Source organism: Hemiscyllium ocellatum, chromosome 10 (assembly GCF_020745735.1).
Source record: "Hemiscyllium ocellatum isolate sHemOce1 chromosome 10, sHemOce1.pat.X.cur, whole genome shotgun sequence".
NCBI classification, from domain to species: Eukaryota; Metazoa; Chordata; class Chondrichthyes; order Orectolobiformes; family Hemiscylliidae; genus Hemiscyllium; species Hemiscyllium ocellatum.
In genome coordinates, this window is record NC_083410.1 from 40,735,476 (window position 1) to 40,758,561 (window position 23,086).

Genomic DNA, 23,086 nt, shown 5'->3' on the forward strand with positions numbered 1-23,086 from the left:
CATCCACACTTCTCATTGCTGTGGAAAAGCAGCCAACATTGTCAAAGACCCCTCCAACTCCAGTTATAATCTCTTTCAACCTTTCCCATCAGGCAGAAGGTACAAAAGCTTAAAGACATGAAGCAATAGATTGAAGAACAGCTTCTTCCCTCCGTTATTAGACTGCTGAATGGACCTCTCTAATTTTGAGAGGTTTCTACATGTCCTTCTATATTATGATCTTCCTGTATGACATGCAAAATAAAACTTCACTGTACTTAGGTACATATGACAACATTACATCAAATCAAAACAAATTTGCCCACATAATCCTGCATCTGGCAATTTTTTTCCCATTCATGTAATCTGTCTGGTGTTTTTCAGTCTCTTTGTATCCTCCTCACAACTTGAACTCTTGCCAATCATTGTATTGATAGAAAATTTGGCTGCAGTACTGTCGGTCCTTTCATCTAAATCATTAATATAGATTGTAAACAGTGAGGAACGGCACCAATCTCTATGGCACTCCATTCAATTTGAAAATGATAGATGATAGCTTAAGTGACTTAAAATTTCCTGCTTTCTGTCTCCCTGCTTTCTTGCATAAAGGAGTTAAATCTTGCAATTTTTCAATCAACTGTGACATTTCCAGAATCTAAGGAATTTTGAAATCTAACATCCAACTAATCCAGTGTCTCTACAAGTTTTTCTTTCCTGTGTTTCTGATGCAAATAATCAGGTCTTTAGTCTAATTTGCTCTATTTTTCTCTAGTGATAGGAATTGTTTTACTTTCCTCTTTCCCTTTTGGTTTTAATTTTCTTGCAATCTTGGAATGTTTCTGGTGTTTTCTCCTGTGAAAATAGATTCAAAGTCTCTGCTATTTTCTTGCTTCCCATTATTAAATCCACAGTCTCACCCTCCAAAGAACAAGTGCTCATTTTTGTTAGTTGTTTCCTATTTATATACTTATAGATGAATTCACTGTTTGCATATTTCATGATGGATTTCTGTCATCCCATCTAATCTTCTTTTGTCATTCTTTCCTGGCCATCCATAACTTCCTTAGTTAGCCACAGATGGTGCAATCTCTTGTAGACTTCTTTCTTAATGAAATATATTGTTGATGACAATTAAGAATTATCTCCTTAACTGTTTGCCATTCCTTCCCTAACATCTTACTTTGTAACCCATTTTTCCAATCCACTTTTGCCAACTCTGTCTTCTTAACCAAATGTTTGAGACTCTAGTTTCAAATCCACATTTCTCACCATCAAACTGAAATTCTATCATGTGATCACTTTTACCAGGTGAACCCTTTACTATGAGGTCATTAATTAAACCTGGCTAATTAATGTAAAAGTATGGTATCATTTTATTTTCTGAATTTTAGATTGGGGTTAATATGGAAAAATGGAAGTTTTAAAATAAAGAAGTTTGTAAGGAATTTCTGAAATTACTGAAGTGTGATATGTGTGATATTTACACTGCTGCTTTGTTTAAGCAATGTGAGACTTGGCTGGTAACGTAGTTTATTGGTTTGTGCAATTTTGACCAGACATGAATACAAAGGTCATCAGCCTGCTGACAATTCTCTGATTGGTTCTTGGGCAGATAAAAATTTTTTAGGTATGAACAATTCAGTGAGAAGCCGTTGAACTGTTGGAAGGGCAAGTGATTTGACTGGTTCTCTCTCTGTAGTATAATACCTGAAGCCTGAAAAAAGCCAGATTTTCTCCCACCAGTTGCTGTAAGCTGTTGGTTTAGCCAGAAACTAAGAGACTTTTTAGTTAGTATACCAATCACCCAGTGCTTCCAACGAAGAAGTGAAAGAAGTCAGCAAAAGGAGATTAAAGAACAGAAAGTCTTGGCAACCGAAATTATTGTCCCAATGAATTCTGTGGACTGGTGCTATTGAATTCTGCTTTCCATTTTTTTTCTCTCCACCCATAAATACTACTTGAATTGTTTGTGCCTTTATTTTGGGGATTTTGTTTTAAAAAAAACTTAGATTTGTTTAACAATTAGAGCCATACATTGATCATTCATAGCTGTTTATTTATGATTAGAATTTACTTAATAATAACTTCTGTTTGTTACAAATAAATATAGGAACCAGATCAGTGTTTTCTGTGAACTCGATTCAAGTGAACAGGTAAACTAAGGACTTCACATACTTTGATTAAATCCTTAATTTTTTTAGCAACCCAGGAGTAGCAGGACTTGAGAATTAGTGCACTTTGCTGAGCAGATCTTAACATCCTTTATTCTAGTCAAAAATAACTTGTTGCTTGGTATATTGTTCTCAGAAGTTGTTCCAAATATAATTTATAATTTCATCCTCTGGTCTGTGTCTTCCAATTTGATTCATCCAATTTATTTCAGATTAAAATCCCTCATAATTATTTCAATTCTTTTTTTACAAGCCCACGTTATTACTTTGTTTACACTCTATCCTGCAATATCGTTATTACACTGAGGACCTATAATGTACCTAGACAAGTGCTTTAATTCATTTTCTTATCATTGGTTTTTATTTCTTATCTAAGCTGATTCTATATCTTGATCCTCTGAATGAAGATCACTTCTCATTGCTCTACTGAATATCCTTTATCACCTGAGCTTTCCCTCCCTTTTTCCCAGACATTTCAAAACGCCCAATACTGTTAAGGTTTTAGGTCTCTGTGATGGCTATCATATCATCATCATTTACATTTATTTGTGCAATCAATGTTTCCAAATTGTAACAAAGACCATGTGCTTACAGATACAGAGCCTTAATTCTGTCTTCTTACAATATTTCCCTCTCCAGACCTCATTTTCTGAGGCATTGTTATGTTTGAATTCTCTGTCCCTTCTTCTACCCTGCACTATTGTCTTGTCCTTTAACTTTTCAAATGTTCCCTTGTCTTAATTTTTCCCCTTCCCCACTCCACACAAAAAAGGGTTGCTTTAAAAAACAGTTCACTAGGACACTGATCTCAGCATGGTTCAACTGCAGGCTACCCCTATAGTATTGGTCCCTCTTTCTCAATACTCTTGTCAGTGCCCCATGAATCAGACCTATTTCTCCCATACCAATGTTTTAAGACATTCATTCAACTTTCTGATATTGTCTATCCTATACCAGTTTGACTCAGGTAGTAATTCAAATATTATTACCTCTGTGGTTCTGATTTTATTTAAATTTAGCCCGTAGTTGCTGATACTTCCTTAGTAGACCCTCTTTTTAGTCTATCTGTGTCATTGGTACCTACATGACCATTGTAACTGGATATTTTGCCTCACTTCCACGTTCTCTCCAGCTCTGAGGTGTTTTTTTTTACCTGGCAGCAGGCAGGCAACATAGCCTTTCACACTCAGCTCAAGTTGCAGAGAACTGTATATGTTTCCCAACCATGCTGTCCCCTATTATAACTGTACTCCTACCACTTGACTCCATTGTGGTGTGTGGTCAATTTACTCATCTTCTTTGCAATCCCTGCTGCCATCCAAACAAGCTGAAAGATCATCAAAGGTGTTGGACCATTGCAAGGACTGAGACTCCTTCACTGTGACTTTCTGGATCCCCATAACTGCCTCTCTTACAGTTTCACCCATGTCCCTGAACACAAACCAAATCTGAGGAGCTAGCCAAAGGGATATGATTATCTTCTGGAACAAGTTGCCCAGATAAGTTTACAATTATAGATTGGACTCCAGCTCATCAACTCTGAGCCACAGGTTCCTGAAGCTGCAGACCCTGAGTTGTAAATGATTCAGTTCTGGAGTCTATTCACAAACTGAGTTGCAGCCAAGTCAGAATTCAATGCAGGACAATGTAAAGCAACTCTTTGTAAGTACAGGAAATTTTCGTACACCGAGTCTTTAAAATTACATCCCGGTAGAGATTGCATTTGTAAGCATGAATCTTCATAAGTGGTAAATGAGGGACCCCCTTTACTGAGATATGGTTGCCATGGATCACAAATTTCCACCAGTATCTGCATGCTGCAGCTGCACCATATTATTTGACCTGCTCTTAGTTTGTTTTATTCAACTAGCTAGATCTCATATTTACAAATATTACTCAACTAATATCCAAAGTTATGTGTTTAGCTAGTTTCATTATAAACCTAGTAGTGCTAAAGGGAATCAAAGCCATAATGCCCTTCAGCCAGTGAACTCTGAGCCTGCCTGTGGTGTGACAGTTTGGTTTCTTTCTCTTTTTTTCAAACACTAGCACACCCAGTTTGCTTCTGCTTTCTATGAAATCGTCATCCATTCCCCAACTGTTTCTCTCTTTTATCTTCACTACTGCTGCAAGTCCTTACCCTTCACTGTGCTCGCTCTCTCTCGATCCCGCCCCCAACCCCACACCCTTAATTCTCCACTGCTGCTGCTGTCTCCATTCAAGTCCTTATTTTTTCTTCTCTGGTCTAGGTGCAGTTCCATCAGTGGCCAACACTCCTGATGGTGCTGCTTGGACTAAGGAATTACAAGCAAACTGATTGCACAGTAGCTCCTAGAAATTGGATATTTCCTTTATAAGGGAAGATGATCTGACTGCAGCTCACCAGTGACATAATTGCCACATCTGGTCAGGGCTTGCGGAAGGGGCCACAGCAGTATTGTCCCAAAGCTTTCTGACTTGTCCAGGGCCTCCATGACCCCAATTGAATTTGGTTCTCTTATCACTGTGAAAGCAACAATATGCAAATGTCGTGTTCATGTCACAGAGTCATAGAGATGTACAGCATGAAACAGACCCTTTGGTCCAACCCAACGATGCCGACTGGATATCCCAACCCAATCTAGTCTCACCTGCCAGCACCTGGCCCACATCCCTCCAAACCCTTCCTATTCATATACCCATCCAAATGCCTTTTAAATGTTGCAATTGTATCAGCCTCCACCATTTCCTCTGGCGCCCATTCTACACACGCACCACCCTCTGTGTGAAAAAGTTGCCCCGAAATATCTTTTATATCTTTCCCCTCTCGCCCTAAACCTCTGCTCTCTAGTTCTGGACTCCCCGACCCCAGGGAAAAGACCTTGTCTATTTATCCTATCCATGCCCATCATGATTTTATAAACCTCTATAAGGTCACCTCTCAGCCTCCAACGCTCCAGGGAAAACAGCCCTAGCCAATTCAACCTCTCTGTATAGCTCAAATCTTCCAACCCTGGCAACATACTTGTAAATCTTTTCTTAACCATTTCAAGTTTCACAACATCCTGATAGAAAGGAGATCAGAATTCACGCAATGTTCCAAAAGTGGTCTGACCAATGTCCTGTACAGCCGCAACATGATCTCCCAACTCCTGTACTCAATACTCTGACCAATAAAGAAAAGCATATCAAACGCCTTCTTCAATATCCTATCTACCTGCACTCCAAGATCTCTTTGTACAGCAACACTCCCTAGGACCTTACCTCCCTAGGACCTTACCATGAAGTGTAGAAGTCCTGCTAAGATTTGCTTTCCCAAAATGCAGCACCTCACATTTACCTAGGGCTTAGCTCTTCAAAATAAAAACAGCTTCCCTAATATTTCTCTGCTTTTGTTCAAAACAATGCCATGGCATCCTTTACATCTAGCTAAGTGCAGACTATCTTATCTGAAAATCAGCATATCTGACAATGTGACGCTCCATTAACATTATACTTTGTGCTTATAGAATGGATCTTGGAGCCAAGACCTGCTGATTCAGAAGCAAAAGTGATTTTAGAGGCACAATGCAATTGGTGACTGAATTCAACGTAAAGTCTAATTAAGCATGCCAAATAAAATTTATATTACCACAACTGTGAACAGTATCTAAGGATAGGAGATCCATGTATTCCTTGTAATCAGCACTGCTTATTATTTTTGTTTTGCAGGTTGGCCATGGATACCTGTAACAGTCCTGGCATATTTCTACTGCTATGCCCAAGTAGGAATTGAATATGACCGAGTCAAAAATTAAATCTTCTGTTAACCGAGCTATATTTTACTACTCGTATAAATGTAGATCATGTTTTAAAAAGAGACATACTATCAAAGCTAATCACAAGAATAACACCTCTCGAAGGCAACAGTTTATTACTTCAACCAATCAGTCCACTTGCCAGCAACTCTGCATCGCATGAGATATAAATTGTTGATCCATTTTATGGCATTATTCATGTTCTGTACTGTCAAGCAACTAATAATACTAAACTTGAAAAAAAATCTCATTATTTAAAATGCAAAACTTAATTTGGATACCTTTTGGCTGCATTTTCATTTTCAAATTTGCTGTACTATTTGGGTAAACTTAACATGTGCCTCTGCTATGCATAGTCTTTGGGGAGAGAATTGCACCAGAAGTGGAGCTGCATCGATTTCCTTGGGGGAAGGAGAGTTTGCAGTGCATACCATCCGTGACATTCTTTCATAATAACAAAGGAGAGTGCTGTCAAGTTTGTGGCATTGCTTGCTTCCAGACAATCAGGTAATCTGTGCAGCACTTTTGTGCAAATAAATGATTCTTTGGTGTGTGTAAGTTGTGTTAGTATAAATACAGAGGAACCTCGATTATCTGAATATCGGATTGTCCAAAGATCTCTAGGTCCCGATAAAAACATTACATCAAAGAGGTGCTACCAACACTGATCGCATCTTTTGTTTAAAATGATTAAAAGTGAATTTGGCTTACAAATAACAGACGCCAAGAACAGTCCTGGACATTGCTGGGAGCCCGTGCACTGACACCAGATGGCTGACCTCCTGTCCCCCTTTCTCTCCCCATAATTTCCCTGGAGTTCTACAGGGGGGTGTATCCTATACACCCTTTCACCAGATAATCTCTCCAACATTGTCTTGTACAGGGCAGAGTGTGAACTTGTCAAAAAGTTGTGTGTGTGGCTGTGTGCGTGTGTGTGCTATTTTGAGACTCTCATCCCCCCTTAAAGGCAGCAGCAGTCTTGGTGTTGTTGTCCAATCCGGCTGCTGTCTCTACTCCGTTACTTCATTTAGTTCTGGAGTCCCATTTGGGGAGAAGAGATAAGAGGCATCTGATGGCTTCATCCGCTGACTGGAACCGTGGAAAGTTGAAAACACACAGCGGGGTGGGGGTTTGCGCGGTGTGCTGCTGCCTAGTCTCCTGAACGGGGAGCAGACTCAGCAAGCGCTCAGTCTGGCAATCCTATTGAAGTGAAGCAGCGGCAGGGAGAGGCTGCTGGTCCCTTACACACAAGTGTGTATCTGCTCAGAAACAAATCCTGAGACAGAGAGTGGATGCAAGGCAGGCACAGCGAGGAAAAAGGAAACTTAAGAAAACTCCGAGTCCTAGAGGAGAGGCATTGAATCAGTTTTCCGAATAATCAATCATCCCATCAAAATATTGCCTGCCACTCTCGTTTGGATAATCGAGATTCTTCTGTAGTGGGTTCGGTTAGCTTTGTTGGCTGGATGGTTGATTTGCAAGGCAGAGTAACACCAACAATGTGGGTTCAATTGCCACGCCATCTGAGGTTACTATGAGGTCATCTTTCTCAGCCTTTCCCTTGCCTGTGATGCGGTGACCCTCAGATTAAACCACTACCAGTTGTCTCTCTGGAGTAAAGCAGCCCTGTGATCCAATAGGAGTATGGTGACTTTATTAGCACTTATTGACATAACTATTTTTCAAAAACACATTAAGTTACCTGTTATTTAAATTCTTATTTTGGTGTCAATTAGTGAAATTGATGCAAATATATGAAATTCTCCTACCTAATATTTTAGTGAAATCTTGTAACCCTATTAAATTAGTGAACAAAAGGAAGGCAGACTTACACATATATAGTCAAGTGTGATTCTAAACAAGCAAATTGTTGTATTTGCTACATGCACCGGCTAATTTACAGAATTCAGTTAGGATTCTGAGCCTGTTTTATTAAATGAGATTAATGCAGATTAGCTGATAAATTTTCTTTGGGATTAGGTAACCGGATTTAATTTAAGGGGTCATATTCAATAAAAAAAACTTTTATCTGTAGGAATTAACCTGAACTAGATTGTGATGCAAAGCTTAATCATTGCATTATCAGTGATAGCAGGTCAAAGAGTGCATTGGCTAGACATTCACCAGTAGTTTATCTTCTTCCATATCGGTGCTTACATTCGAGTGCTTATATTGAGTGCTTATGGGGTGGCACGATGGCTCAGTGCTTAGCACTGCTGCCTCACAGTGCCAGGGACACAGGTTCAAATCCGGCGACTGTCTGTGTGGAGTTTGCATATTCTCCTCGATCTGCGTGGGTTTCCTCCGGGTGCTCCGGCTTCCTCCCACAATCAAATGATGTACAGGTCAGGTGAATTGGTCAAGCTAAACTGCCCATTGTGTTCAGGTATGTATACGTTAGGTGCATTAGTCAGGGGTAAATATAGGGTAGTAGGACAGGGGAAGGGGTCTGGGTGGGTTACTCTTTAGAGGATCATTGTGTACTTATTGGGCCGAAGGGCCTGTTTCCACATGGTAGGGGCTCAATGATTCTATGATCACATCAGAAAACTCATTTTTCAGATGAACCAAATTTAACTGAGTCATGGCAAGCTGTTGCATTGCAATTGATTATATAAGAATAGTTTCTACAAAAGGTAAATTTATATCAGCAAGAAAATAAGATCTTCATTGTACTTGCTTCTTCTTTGTCTCACTAACCTCTAGCTTTATATTCTCTGTTCCCTGCTCACTGAAGTTGCATATATGTAATCCACACATGGTCAAACATTAGACACATTTTTCTGTGTTGAGTGTGGGTAATCAAGTCCTTGTCTTGATCATCCACACCATGGTCATTCACAGCATTTACTCCAGTCTTCAGCTTAGTGGGCTTGCCTTTACTTGATTTGACCCCTACTGAACTAAACTTAACCAAATCAAATTAGCAATGGAACATTCCACTGCACCTCACCATTAGATTTGGAGTCATCAAGGAGCACACCCTTGAGGTCAACTTCCACTCATGACACCCAGCTCCATCTCCATCTCCACAATGCCTCCACTTTTTCTGTGTAGTTCTTGTCCAGCAACCAGTCTTACACACAGTTTCCATCGACTAAATCTTGGAAAGGTTGAAGGCTTGTCCTCTGCCACTGTTACAGAATTATAACCATGACATTATTTATTCTTAGGTTGAATCAGATTGCTCACAACCTTGTAGTCCTATTTCAACTTGCATTGGACTACCACCCCAAAGCTTTTCTGTGCAAAAGAACACCTATTTTTATTTCAAATACTGAGCAGAAATTTTCAGATGGTGTAATTTCCCACACTGCCATTCAGAGTCAGTGGGGAACGCAGCCTGATTCCAGTGCTCTGAGGAGGTTCATTGACTAGAAGCAGGACTACATAGCTGACATCAGGTGGATATGGTCCAGAGACAGCCCTACCAATAAACCTGCCAGCAGGGTCACCAATATTCTGCCCATTGTCCACCTCAAACCATTTGTTACTGGGACCCTTATCTTTGCCTTAAATCTCATAACAAAAGCACAGTGAGAAATGTAAACAAATTGCTTTGATAATATTACAGACAGGAAATGCAAAAAAAGAGGGAGGCATACTGGGAATAAAATTAAGGAATTTACCAACTCATAACTATGAGGGCAGACCAAGGAATAGGAAGGGAAATTGTCATCTGGAGAATGGTCTGGGACCATAGAATTAAAAAAAGAACAAAAGTCATAGTTAAATATATTTATGTTAAAGAAAACGTATGACTGACAAATATTATTCCTTGAAATCAGGTGCTCTGCATGTGTATTTCCTCTCTTGATCCCTCTACTTGTCTGCACTCTCTTTTAGCATTGATTTCATCCAGAATTAAAGTTCTAAACAAATTTTGTCATTCTAATTTAACAATAAATGTAACAGTGTTTCTTAGTTTTCAGCAGCGTTTTAGACTGCTTGAACAGTTTCTGCACGAAAAAGTGTAAATCCTCTTTGTGCGTACAGAGTAAATATTGTTCTGCCAGTAATGATTACTAGTTTGCATTGATCCATTGGGTAGCTGTTGCTGTAAATAATTCTGAATGTTATCCTTTTCATTATTCTTAGTCATTTACCATATTCATTTGACTTTTTGTTGTATTCATACTTTTTAAAAAAAATAATATAGTTTTAATAATCCAATTAAGGTTGAGCCATCATTAGATGCTGTAAGCTTTATTTTGCATATATCCTGTCACAATTTATTTTATCACAAACATTAAAACAACTCATTTTCATTAAATTGTGACATTATAATTTTCTACATAGGTCCTATTCTGATCTTTCTCAGTTAGATCAGCTGATTTGTGTGGAACTTTCATTAGCTGTATTGTGTCCTTGCAACTGCCTAGAAATTGACTGTCAAACAATGCTTGCTGTTGTAGATTTTTTAATTACTTCAGAATGATGTTTCTATCTTTTTAGTGAATAAGTGAGGTTCCCAAGGTGAATGGAGTATTTTTATATTAAATAACATGAAGATGATATTATGCAGCACATTGTTTCAAAAATTAAATTTTAAAATGAAGGGAAGCATGTGATTATTTAAAAGCCGACGATCACTGATCTCATTGATTTATACACAAATCCAAAAGCTTATGTATAAAATACTCTTTATTGTTATAAATAAAGTTTACATATCTTTACAAATCAAATAATTTGTGCTTCATGTTTCTTTTTTTGTTACTGTAATATATTAATATATATGATGTGCATAAATTATATGTAATTGATTTTCAGTAAATGTTGCAAAACCGGTACATATGCCACTACTGGCAGCTTTTCTTGCTGACCACAAAAATAGTTCAGTACTTTTGCCATGCTTACAGGAGTATGTGCATAATTACACTAGTGATAAAATTAAAAGTAGTAGTCTTGAATCAATGTCGTAGGTTACCTGGTGCTTCTTTGATTTGGGAAGAAAATAAGTGAAGCACATTCCTACAGGACCCTATTGAATGCAGTTTGCAGGTTCATGCAAAAAGCCCCTACAAATAAAGAAATTCAGAACTTTTTCTTTAATATCAGAATTTTCACCAGTCACTTGTAACAATCTTATGAACCTGATTTCACCTTTAAATTGGTATTTTCCCCAAGGTTTAGGAGGTTTCACTCTTTAAGGAGAAGATTTGTTCAGCAATCTAATTCACAACTTGTAACTACTGTACACAGTATTAATCAGCCTCTGAGAGGTTAACTCAAATACCTATACATCAAATTTCTTTTAAGTACATCTGTCCATTGCAAGTTGCTAATCTGAATATACATAGCATTTTGTTAAACTTGTGTCAGTATTCAGAATGGATTACCAGCAGCAAGGTTAATGCACAATTAGAAAAGTCTTATCAATTTATTTCACTGTCTAACTTGTTTTAAGAAATTAGTCATTTATTGTTCTTTGGAAATCACAGCTTTCATATGATTTCAGCTAGCTGAAGCAATTTGAACTGAATTGTAAAAAATACACATTAGAAATGATTTAAAACTTATTAAAAAATTAAAGCATTTCTTCTAAGTACCCCTTATGCAGACCACATATTGCATGGTAACATCAGCTAATTCATTCTAGATTGATTAACAAAGGCTACTGTAGAAAAAATACATGGAAATAATTGTCGATATTTGACAAAGACTTCAGAATTATTTCAGTTACTAGTTAATGACAATGAATTAAACCACTCATTTTAACTGAGCAATGTAAACATCATTCCCGGTTTAAGACTGAATTCTTACAGTCTGTCGAGTGTAGCCTTTCAGTATTCAACTTGTACAATATTATTAACTGTGGTTCCCTGGAACGAATTATATTTTGGGCAAACAACTTTATATAACAGCACAAGTAGAAACTTTTACATCATTAAACCATTTATCCAAACTGAAACTGATATTTAAATTGTTGCTTATAACATTCAGAAAAGCTGACATTACAAATTTATATTGTTCCCATCTGTTTTTAAAGTAAGCTTCCTCTGTGTTGAGATGCATTACAATGTTGTTTTTATTAAAATGTTGTCTTTGAGCTGATAACTCAGCGGATGCTCTGTTGGTCTCGAACTGTCTAAGTCTCTTCTGCCTGCACATAATAAATCGACACTGATTATGTTGCACTAGATCCTTTGGATTACAAAAGTCTGTCTATGCTACTACTGAATGAATTCTCCGCAAGTGGCTTTTTGCTGTAGAACAGCTACTGTTTGCATTCACTTTTATAGTGGAATAAAATGCTTACCAATTCTATCCCATTTCACTTTTATCTTGTGTGACCAGTGGAATCATGCAGAGCGATCTTCAGAAAATACATAGATCCTCTGGCATATTTTAAATATACGTGCACGCAGCCATGTTTAAGCTGCTTTTATTACTGTCTATTAAGTTTGGATTCTAGGAAAGTGCATCAATAAGTTGAGTTCCGGCATTTGTACTGTTGGATAAAAACTAGTTGTGTCAGTGATATCCAAATATCTAGAATGAATTGAAAATAAAAATCTGCCTCTTTTAGCTCAACAGTAGATTTCTGGATAAACAAGAAAAAACACTGGCTACTTGAGTGTGACGTTAGAAGAAAGGAGTCTGATTTAGTGACATGAATATAAAAGTTGGCCTACAGATGTAAGTCTTTCAGAATTCAGCTTGGAAATTGATTAAGTATTCCAAGCTGTTGTAGCACACCTACAACTAAATGGAAGAAATAATCCAGAATGTCCACTTATGATCAATGACTGCAACGCAAAGGGCAAGATATAGGACAAAATGCAGAATGTATAGAATCATACAGCATAGAAACAGAATCTTCGGTCCAACCCGTCCAAACTGACTATAATCTGAAACTTAGCTAGGCCCACCTGCCTGCACTTGGTCCCTATCTCTTCACCCCTTGCTCCACCCCCCCCCCCCCCCCACCCCCCAAAAATCATCACCACCACCACCATCAACATCTCTTATTCGTGTACTCATCTAAATGTCTTTTAAATGTTGTAACTGTACCCGCATCCACCACTTTTTCTGGAAGTAGCACAATGACATGGCATAATTTTGTACCTTTAGAAGTGGGAATGAGCAATTTTTTAAAAACACAGCCAAGGTATGAGAAGACTGTAGGCAGAAACAACAGGAAAGGGAACATAAACAACTGACAACCCTTCTATGTTCTAAAATTACAAATTATTTTTACCTTTGAAATTTCTGCCCAAAAAACCTTTTTTTTTAAAAAAAGTGTACTGTTTGATTTGAATTGCTTCAACAAAGCAAAGGTTACTATGAACAAGAAGCAAATCGAAATCCAAAGCTGCAAAGCAGCAACATTGATGTTGGTCTTCAGCTGTAACTTTCCTGCAATTAATAAATAATCAAAAATATATCAATGTCCTGGGAAAAATAAAGCTACATGGAGCATAAAGAAGTGATATGTTTTGTGTATAATCTAGAAAAAAAGTGATAAATATTTAATCTGAAGAAACACAGTACAGACTGTAAAAACTCCAAAAGTTCCTTTGGTTATCCCAATTAAATAGAGGAGCTATGCGGACATAATGCTACAAAATAAGGAATCTTAAATTATCAATATTTTTTCAGCAAGTATTTCCATGAAATGTCATAATAAGCCGCATGCAAAGATATTTATAGAATAACTGTTCGTAATTTTATGTCCTTAAAATTAATCAAAATATGCAATGTAGAAAATCAGTAAAAACAAAAGTAGTTTTCTTCAGCTGTCATTCTGTCAATGAGTTGCACATGTGTTTGTGCATTCCTCCCAGAAATCAGAAAACAAGCACAATTAAGTCCCATCATTTCAGCACTCTGGACAGCTCATCTTTAAACTGGATAATGTTTAGCAAATGACACCTGAATTTTCCCGTGTTTGATTTTTGTCACTTAAAGGCTCTTCAGCTAGAACTGATGGTCTTCCTTATCAGATTCTGGGGTTGTTGGTCTTGATATTTCAAATATTTCCTGTGGTGAATTTGAGGATCTTGCATTTAATATTCTCAGTATTTCTGAAAGTTGTTTTTCAATATTGGTGATCTTGTTATTCAGGGACTTTATGTCCTGTTTCAGCTCACATTTTACTTCCAAAATGGTTGCTTGAAGGGTTTGTTCAGGAATTGGATAAAAAGTGTGCTTTGCCTCCGTCTGCACAGGGCTTCGGTCCTGGGGGCTCCTTGTTTCTCCTGCGTTGTCTAATCTCAGATCGCTCTTTGTGATACCACTATCACATGAATCTGTTTTTCTCAAAGACATCTCCTCATGTGTTTTAGTTCTTTCTGGTAAAGTCTCCATCGATTCTGCCTTTGACACTTTATTCCAGTCTTCCGCTTTAGAAGCAGAATCTTTAAATTTTGACCATCCCTTTCGCTTACTGGATTCACCAGATTGCCTAGCAGCTGCAAATTGCTCAGATGTTGGGGCCTGCAGTTTATCCTGATCTGATGTCTCTGATGTCGAGGCTCTAACCACTTGTGAAGGGACTGGAGTTGCTGGACTTTCAGTTACTGTAACTACACTGGTTGTGGCTGCAGCATTTGCTACATGGCCATCTAACTGTGCAATGCCTTTCTCTATATCATTAGCATCCTTCAATCTTTCTGCTGCTAAACGAGCCTCCTTCTGTTGTCTAAACCTTTGAAAAAGTCTGCGCACAGGATGGTCAGGAGGCAGGTTTAATGGAGCCTCATTCTTTCTCCTCATTCTTTCTTCTTCTTCACGCTTCACATCACTGATCTTCCTGAACACAATCTACATAAATGAAAGAATTAAAAATTAGAGATTAATGATTCAGTCATGATATGTTACATATGCATGTTTCTTCAATCACATGGTCAGTGGTTAAATCTGTATTAGTTCTGCCAAACAAGTATAAAGGAAGTTAGGAGAAAATGAGGACTATAGATGCTGGAGATCAGAGTCAAAAAGTGTGTGGAAAAGCACAGCCGGTCAGGCAGCATCCGAGGGGTGACATAAGGTCATAGCACTATACATTACAACACTTCATTGTGATGTAGTTATTACCATGATTCTTGCTTATGCACCTATAAAACAGAACTTGGCCTTCAATCGGAAACAGATAGAACTCAGAACTTTCCAAATAAAACCCTGCTTTATGTGTAAAAGGTTACTTCCTAATTCACATGCAATCAAAAATGTTGAACTGTGGTTCAAGGCCACAAAGTTATTTTACTTAAGTATTTAAGAGCCTATATCTATTTTCAAAAGGTTATGTTTCAGTCTGAATAATTCTTTAAAAATTACTGTGCTAATTGTTAGATTAATAGTGTCTGATTTTAGACAAAAGTTCAAAAAGACAATCAGTACATTGAAAGTAACTTCTGGTTGTGCACTAAGATCAATCAAACAATTGGATGTTTTTAAAAAAAAACTAAATGATTTTCTTTAAGGTTCTGGAGTCTCCTCATAATTAGCAAGAGTTTATTTGTCACTGCATATAATTTCTTAATAATTTTATAAGCAAAATGACACAAGCCTAAAGATAAGCAGGAAAAGAAAGGCCTGGCTTCTCATACATCTTTCGACAGTGGCTAGACAAAGTGATAACACTGTTAAAAAGCTCACAGGTCCTATTGCTATTTCTGGTATTCAGTCTGGATTTGGGGGTAAACATATCAAAGTATTCACATACACAATACGATTTACAATAAAACAGCCTGGCATATATAAAAATTGCAGAGGCCAGGTGCCAGGTGACATTTATTTAGTTTGTGTTGCATCACACACAAACTAAATAAATACATAAATGATTTACTATACCTTTAACATGAATTCAAAACTATCAAATCAATTGACTGATTATTGAACTATAAAATAAAATTGTACCATCCAACCATACAGGTACCATATACACAATCCACTGATTACTTAGGCCTCAGTCTTATGATCTTTTACAACATCTATTTTTATCAGTCTGCCCTTCCTTACCGTGCCCATGTATCAAACATTCCTCTGTTCCAAGTAAAAATAAGCACTTCTCAGAGGCTGTAAATGCTATCATACAGTTCCTCAGGAAATAGTGACACTTTCCTTCTGGATTTACCACATGCCAAGAGTGGGTAATGGTATTTCATTCACTTCACTGCCACTGGCTGTGTGTCTAATTTTTATCTTTCTCTGGCTGGTGGGGTCCTGTTAAATCTTCCCCTATACCATACACATCTTTATAGCTTAGCTTGACCCATCTTATATGTACCAACACCTTCAGGTTTATAAACTGGCACAGGGCAGAATCCTTTGTTTTCGGTCCTAGGCACCGACTCTGAAGAAATTTCTGCGGGAAATTGACAATGCCAGGGAGCACATTCATCATCCAATTAAGACAATTCAATAATAACTTTCAATATATATTTGAATAAGGACTAAGTAGAAGAATCAGGAAATGAAACTAATTGGAGAGTTGCTCCAATGAGTCAGCACAGGCATGATAAACCAAACATCTTTATATTGAATCAACCAGCAGTTTTAAAGAAATTATATTACAGTGTTCAGCTGAAGACAAACTAATTTTGATGTATATTATGGGATAATAATTTGCTATGCTTCATTCAAATGATGATACTCAAAATGCTCAGTTAATGAAGTACCAACACCTTGAAATCAATTCATCAGGTTCCTTAGAACATCTGGCAAGAACTATTCATCTAGATAAGCTTAAGATAAGCTTTATATCTGACTAAATTGCAATTTCAGTTGCAATTAAACATTTTCAATGCCTAGAGCTGACAGCAGACATTGATGAGGTACATATTTAACTCCCACTAGCTTCCTATGACTAATAAGGAATGAGAAAGTTTGACCCATGCGAACCTTCTTCTCTTCCTGTTAATTAAAGTACCTTGTAAAAATGACAAATATTTAAAATAAATACTTTCATTCTTATTATCAATCTATGAGGCTGTGGAAATATATTTAGAGTAATACATTACAGCAACAAATATCCTGTGCTGTAGGACTGGATGAGGAAAGCCACACTTAAGACACAGGCACATCAATCGACTGGAATTCCAAAACCCACATTAGAAATGGTAATGATGCCTACATATGATGAATGACGGTGCACGTTTTAAGCTAACAATGGGGACTTGGCTGAGTGGGCTTTATTACTTGGAATTTTACAATTCAGATAAAAGCATCAGTCATTTGAAAGACACCATAAATACAATCGTCTTTCTCGCTCTATGTCCCAATCAAAATGCACCAAATTATATTCCCCAAGTAGAATACTTCTTAAACAAATATTTTATAGCAAAATAATATAAATTCAGTGCTCAAAAGTTAAACGGCAATATAAAAACAAAAATAGGTGCTTCTTTTTTTTATATTGACTTGTCACAAAAGTAGAAAAAAGATCAAATATGATCATAAATAAGTGGAATGCAAATAAAGAAAGCTGAGAGTTACTTCTGATATATTTCAATATCAGCAGAACTTAATTACCAGATCCATAATTTTCACAGAGCCAGTCACTGAAGTAATGCACATGTAGCTTTAAAACATATTTTAAGTTGCTGGGACACAATATGCTCCTGGTCTTATTAAGTCAAGTCAACTTTTCTTTTAATTCTCTCATGTTAAATTGGAATCACTGGCGAGGCGAGCATTTGTTGCCTATTCCTAATTGCTTTGAACTGAATAGCTTGTTGGTCACTTCAGAGGGCAGGTATGGCATTGCTGTGAATCATATACAAGACTGGGTCGAGATGGTTGCTTCTCTCAAGAGGATTGGTGAACCAGATGGTTTTTATTTACAATTGTTGACAAATATCTAAGTCTAGTTTCAATTCCAGATTTTGCTAATTGAATTTAAATTCCACCAACTGTCAAGGCAGGATTTTAACTTCTGTCCCTAGTGTTTTAGTGAGGACTTCTGGATTACCTCAGTGACGTTATCACAATGCCACCATCTTCCCAGACAGTTGTTGTTCATATAAGCTAAATTCTGCCTAATCTAGAATATTGTTCATTAATGTAATTATTTTATTCACTGGCTAGGCCAGCAATTATTGCTCCTCCCCAGTTTCCCAGAGGGCACTTCAGAGTCAACTACATTCCTGATGATGGACTCACATGTTGGCTAGATTATTACATCTAATATAAATCAACAATTACTTTATTGCAGTTCTGCTCTTGCAGGAGTGCAGTTTAGTTCAAATTCTGTATGAAGATAATTCAGATTGTGATACATATGACATTTTAGTGCTGGTACTTAGAGAGAGAGAGGCCTTTGTTACAGTTTCTTGTTTTCACTTTAAGATCCATCAATGTGCACTTATAAAATAGTGATAATAGCACAACTTACTATCTCTCCTGACATTAACTCAATTTTCTACTCATGTTATTGTAACTGATTTTGTACAGACCTTTCCTAATACACAGGAGAACTCTTTGTTGCTGTAAAGATACAATCTACAACATGCCAGAGGGAAAGTGGGAGAAAGAGGCAGAAAAAGAACAAAAGAAAGAATAAGAAATAAAAGAGAAAAAATAAGAAAGTATAGTGAAAGGTTTATATGGTGAAACAGAATCAAGTTAGGCCTTGTGCCTTAGGCTTCGCCACATTACATTCACAATGCCCTGAAATTATACATAGTCGTGACAGCTTTGTTTGTTAATTGACTCTCCAAGTTTCTATTACAACAAATCTTGTTCCGCATGCCAGCTGACTACAAAGAAAAATACTTAGCATTAAGGAGGCATTCTAAATTTTAAAAAAGCCCATTCAAACAGCACAATTCAAACAGGCAAAATATCTAAGTCATACATGTATATACTAAAGTCGAGAGTCTGGTGCTGGAAAAGCACAGCAGGTCAGGCAGCAACCGAGGAGTAGGAGAATCAACATTTCGGGCATAAGTCCTTCATCAGAAATGGGTGATGAAGGGCTTATGCCCGAAACTTTGATTCTACTGCTCAGATGCTGCCTGACCTGCTGTGCTTTTCCAGCATCACACTCTTCAACCCTGATCTCCAACATCAGCAGTCCTCAGTTTCTCCTAACATATACTAAAGTATTTGGATTATGGTTTTTTTTCCACTCAACGTCATGTGAATGCCCCATGCCCACTCTTGATTTCCCTGGTGCCAGTTTTTGTTCCCAGATTGGGTACATGGAGTGGGAGAAATCACAGCTCCATTAACAAGCCTATAAAAATGGCTATCTACACTCCCAATTTCAGCCTGCAGATAGAGTGGTTTGGAAGTTAAAACCAACAAAATGAGATGAGATTGCTGGTTATAAGGTAGGCCAGATGAAAAGCCTGCCTCAAGAATCCAACATTGTTCAAAAACTAAACTAAAAAAAATTTCCATCAGACTTAGACTTCATATGCACACCACTCCCCACCACCTCCATATCCCATCCATGCTAATCATTCAACTAAAAGTCCTCTACCCATCTCCAATTGCTCTCCAAATACATTATGCCACCCTATGCCTCTCTACCCCTCTACTGACCCTCATGTCCATTTTCAATACTAAGCCCCTACACCCTTGGCCTTCCATAGCCTTTATGCCAAATTATTGCCTATCTGCAAGTACCCTTGCACAATATAGAACAACATAATTATTATTACTTAAAAAATCTAAATTGCAGCTGACACTATTATGAAAAGCATTGTCATTCATGAAAGTACATTCTGAGAGTTTTGACAGATTTTCATTCTTGAAAAGTCTTGACAGGTCTTCGAACTTCCCGACAGTTTGACACTTGTAGACACTTCTTGACAGCTGACACACCTTGATATGACTTTTCATAATGTATCTGTTCTTGATACTTCTTGACACTTAATGCACAATTATCTGCATAGGAAATAATTCTGAACAGCACATGATAGTACCCCCATATCTAAAGGATATAAAAATCCTCTCTCCAAAAAGTAGCTAATTCCCACCCACAAGGGTTCAGAGATAGAATTTAGAATTTCCAACGTCTTCCATAACTTTTGCCACAACAAACAGGCTCTCCATTGCAGCAAAATGCTGGGTTTTATCTCCATTGTATTTCCTTTGACGACTCTATTTTCCAGTCAGAACATCTAAAAGGTATTCCTGTTTCTTCACTGCTAGAGTTCTAACTATGTTCACAGTATTTATAGATTCATAGAGTCATGTAGCATGGAAACAGACCCTTCAGTCCATGCCGAACATAATCCCAAACTAGTCCCACCTGCCTGCTCCTGGCCCATATCCCTTTGACCTTTCCTATTCATGTACTTATCCAAATGACTTTTAAATGTTGTAATTGTACCCACATTCACCACTTCCTCAGGAAATTTCTTCCACATGTGAACCATCCTCTGTCGAAAACAATTGCTATTCATGTATTTTTTTGAAATCCCTCTCCTCTCACTTTAAACATGTCCCCCAAATGTTGAAATGCCCCATCCTAGGGAAAAGACAACTACCATTAACGATCTATGCCCCTCATTACTTTAAAAATTTTTATCAGGTCGCTTCTCAAACTCCTATACTCCAGTGAAAAATATCCCAGCCTATCCAGCCTTTCTTTATAACTCAAATTTTCCACACCCAGCAACATCCTGGTAAATCTCATCTGATCCCTCTCCAGCTTAATAATATCCTTCCTATAACTGGGTGAGCAGAACTGGACACAGTACTCTAGAAGATGCCTCATCAACGTTCTGTACAGTCTCAATATGACTTCCCAACTCCTACACTCAAAGGACTGAGCAATGAAGGCATTTTAACCATCCTGTCTATATGTGACAGAAACTTCAAAGAATTATGCACCTGAATCATTAGGTCCCTCAGTTCTACAACACCAAGGTCCTACCATGAATTGTATAAGCCCTGCCCTTTTTGTTGGACCAAAATGCAATAACTTGCATTTACCAATTGAACTCCATGTGCTATTTTTCAGCCCATTGACCCATTTGACCAAGATCCCTTTGCAATCTTAGAAAACCTTTTTCACTGTCTACTCTGCCACCAACATTGGTGTCGTTCGCAAACTTACTAATCATACCTTCCATATTCTCATTCAAATCATTTATGTAAATGATGAACAAAAGAGGAGTCAGAACCAATCCCTGTGGAACACCACTGCTGACAGACTTCCAGTCTGAAAAGCAACCCTCCACCACCACACTCTGCCTCCTGCAGGTAAGCCGATTATATATCCAATTGGCAAACTCACCCTGAATCCCATGTGACCTAACTTTATTAATTAGTCCACCATGCAGTATCATGTTTATTATGTTTCTGCTATAATTTCCATTCGTGGTGACAGAATCACTCTCTATTCAATGTTCAGTCCTTCAGCCATTGCACTCAATCAATCCACTGCCACTTACAATGATACGTCAACATTTTCACCTTTCTTTCCACCTCTTCTCTGCTTTCCCTTCATGATCCATTTTTTCATTCTTCTGCTGATGCCTTTTGCAACTCCCTTTGCGGCAAAAGTAGCATCCATTCCTTTGAATCTTTCCCCAAGGTCCCAAAAGTTACTTCCATGTGAAACAGTCATGTCACAGTACTATCTCTAACCAAGGAAACTTTTCATAACTACTTACAGCTCAAATGTCCCCAAACTCAAAAGAGCAAATGTGATTCAGGTGAGTACTTTACAAATGCTGTCCTGTATGCAACTGTGAACCTGATCCATTTACAATTTTCTACCTCAACAGCCTTCCCATCCCCATTCTGATCTCTCCTATCTTTCACCTCCAACATTACTTACCAAGTAATAGCTTTTTTTTAATCCATGGGAACACTCTGCACTAAATGCTGACTTTAGTAAACTCAGCTATTTATCCCCATTTTATTTGCATTAAGGACTGAGGATGGATGAATCCCTCAGTGTTTAGGGGATACAGAAGAGGTGGCGTAACCAAAACTCCAATAGAGTTGCTTTTGTTTTTAACTGTTCCTAAGCAAATGCAAACTGTGATTATAATGAATCCAAATGGTCTTGTTATGTCTAATGCAAGACTGTCGACTGGCATTGTGTAATATTTGCATGAATCCTACTGAATGAAGAGAAGTAAGCCAATTTATACCCTGACCCTTGAACATTTTAGAATACCAACAAAAGTTTTTATTTTAACCTATAAAAGAATACTGTAAATGGCTGCCAAGAAGTGAAGGAACAGGATTGATTATATTTTCCAGAACTGCATCTAGTAGGAACACAATGTCTCTCTCCACCAAGGAATAATTATGATATTTTTAATATAGAACTCTATAATTCACAATGTGCGTAAGTAGAACATTGGCATATTCTTCTCATAGGAATACGTGTGATTGCCTCTTAGCTCTTACAGAAAAGGATGAATAATTGAAACTATAAATAATGACCAATTTTAGCAATATTACATGCTAAGTATAATCAAAATGCGAGCTTTCTTAAATTCTTGTTTCCAAATGAATTACACATTCATTTGTTACCTATTGGCTACTGTAAATAAAGTTTATATTTAATTCATTTTAAAGTCTGTACTTATTGGTATTTCTGTTATCACAAAGAAGTCCTAACGTCTCCTTTCTGACTACCGGCACTTCATTAATTGTTTCAAATATTTTTCATACAATTTGGTGGCCAGATTCCTCACACAAACATGCTTATCAGCAAGCTTTCAAGTGAGATTTCTGCTAATATCAGTGTACACAACTACAGAAAATATTCAAGTAACATATGAACAATTATCTGCATGATGGTGCTTCTCAAAACATCCATTTCAACTCCAGAAGAGGGAGAGGATGTTTCAATGATTTTTTTTAAGATGACCTGTTTTGAACAGTTTAATATCCTAAATAAACCCAATAATTTGCATGTATAATAATGCCCGTCATGACATCAGGGTGTCACAAACTGGTTAAAGGATCAGTTGCCATTTTCGATTTCAGCACTATAGATTTAAGCTGACTTGCCCTTTCAGAAAATATTGAGGTTGCAACACAATAGAGTTGATCAGAGATCCTGCAACAAGTTTACAGCGCATCTTCATTTCAATTACTCCCAGATTACAATTTGTTTATAATAGGGTTTTAAACTTTTTTCTAATAATAATGGAACAGCCTTATTGAGAAATGAAACTGAAGGACGTAATTTAATGAACAAGGAATAGAACAATGAATTAAGTCAGAAATAATATTTAGGTA

The 23,086-nt window shown here is 37.4% G+C and overlaps 2 protein-coding genes across 3 annotated transcripts in view; one reads left to right on the top strand and one right to left on the bottom strand.

The window, feature by feature from the left end:
* hhat (hedgehog acyltransferase) overlaps positions 1 to 6,145 on the top strand; it is a 243,005-nt gene extending 236,860 nt beyond the window's left edge. Inside the window, exon 12 of the mRNA XM_060831434.1 lies at positions 5,841 to 6,145. Within this exon, the coding sequence (XP_060687417.1) occupies positions 5,841 to 5,926 (86 nt within the window). The 3' untranslated portion in view covers positions 5,927 to 6,145. The remainder of the gene's footprint in view (positions 1 to 5,840) is intronic.
* Positions 6,146 to 13,588: 7,443 nt separating this feature from the next.
* kcnh1a (potassium voltage-gated channel, subfamily H (eag-related), member 1a) overlaps positions 13,589 to 23,086 on the bottom strand; it is a 293,068-nt gene continuing 283,570 nt past the window's right edge. For both annotated transcript variants that reach the window (XM_060830882.1, XM_060830881.1), the window contains one exon: positions 13,589 to 14,692. In XM_060830882.1, coding sequence (XP_060686865.1) covers positions 13,847 to 14,692 — 846 coding nt within the window. In that variant the 3' untranslated portion in view covers positions 13,589 to 13,846. The remainder of the gene's footprint in view (positions 14,693 to 23,086) is intronic.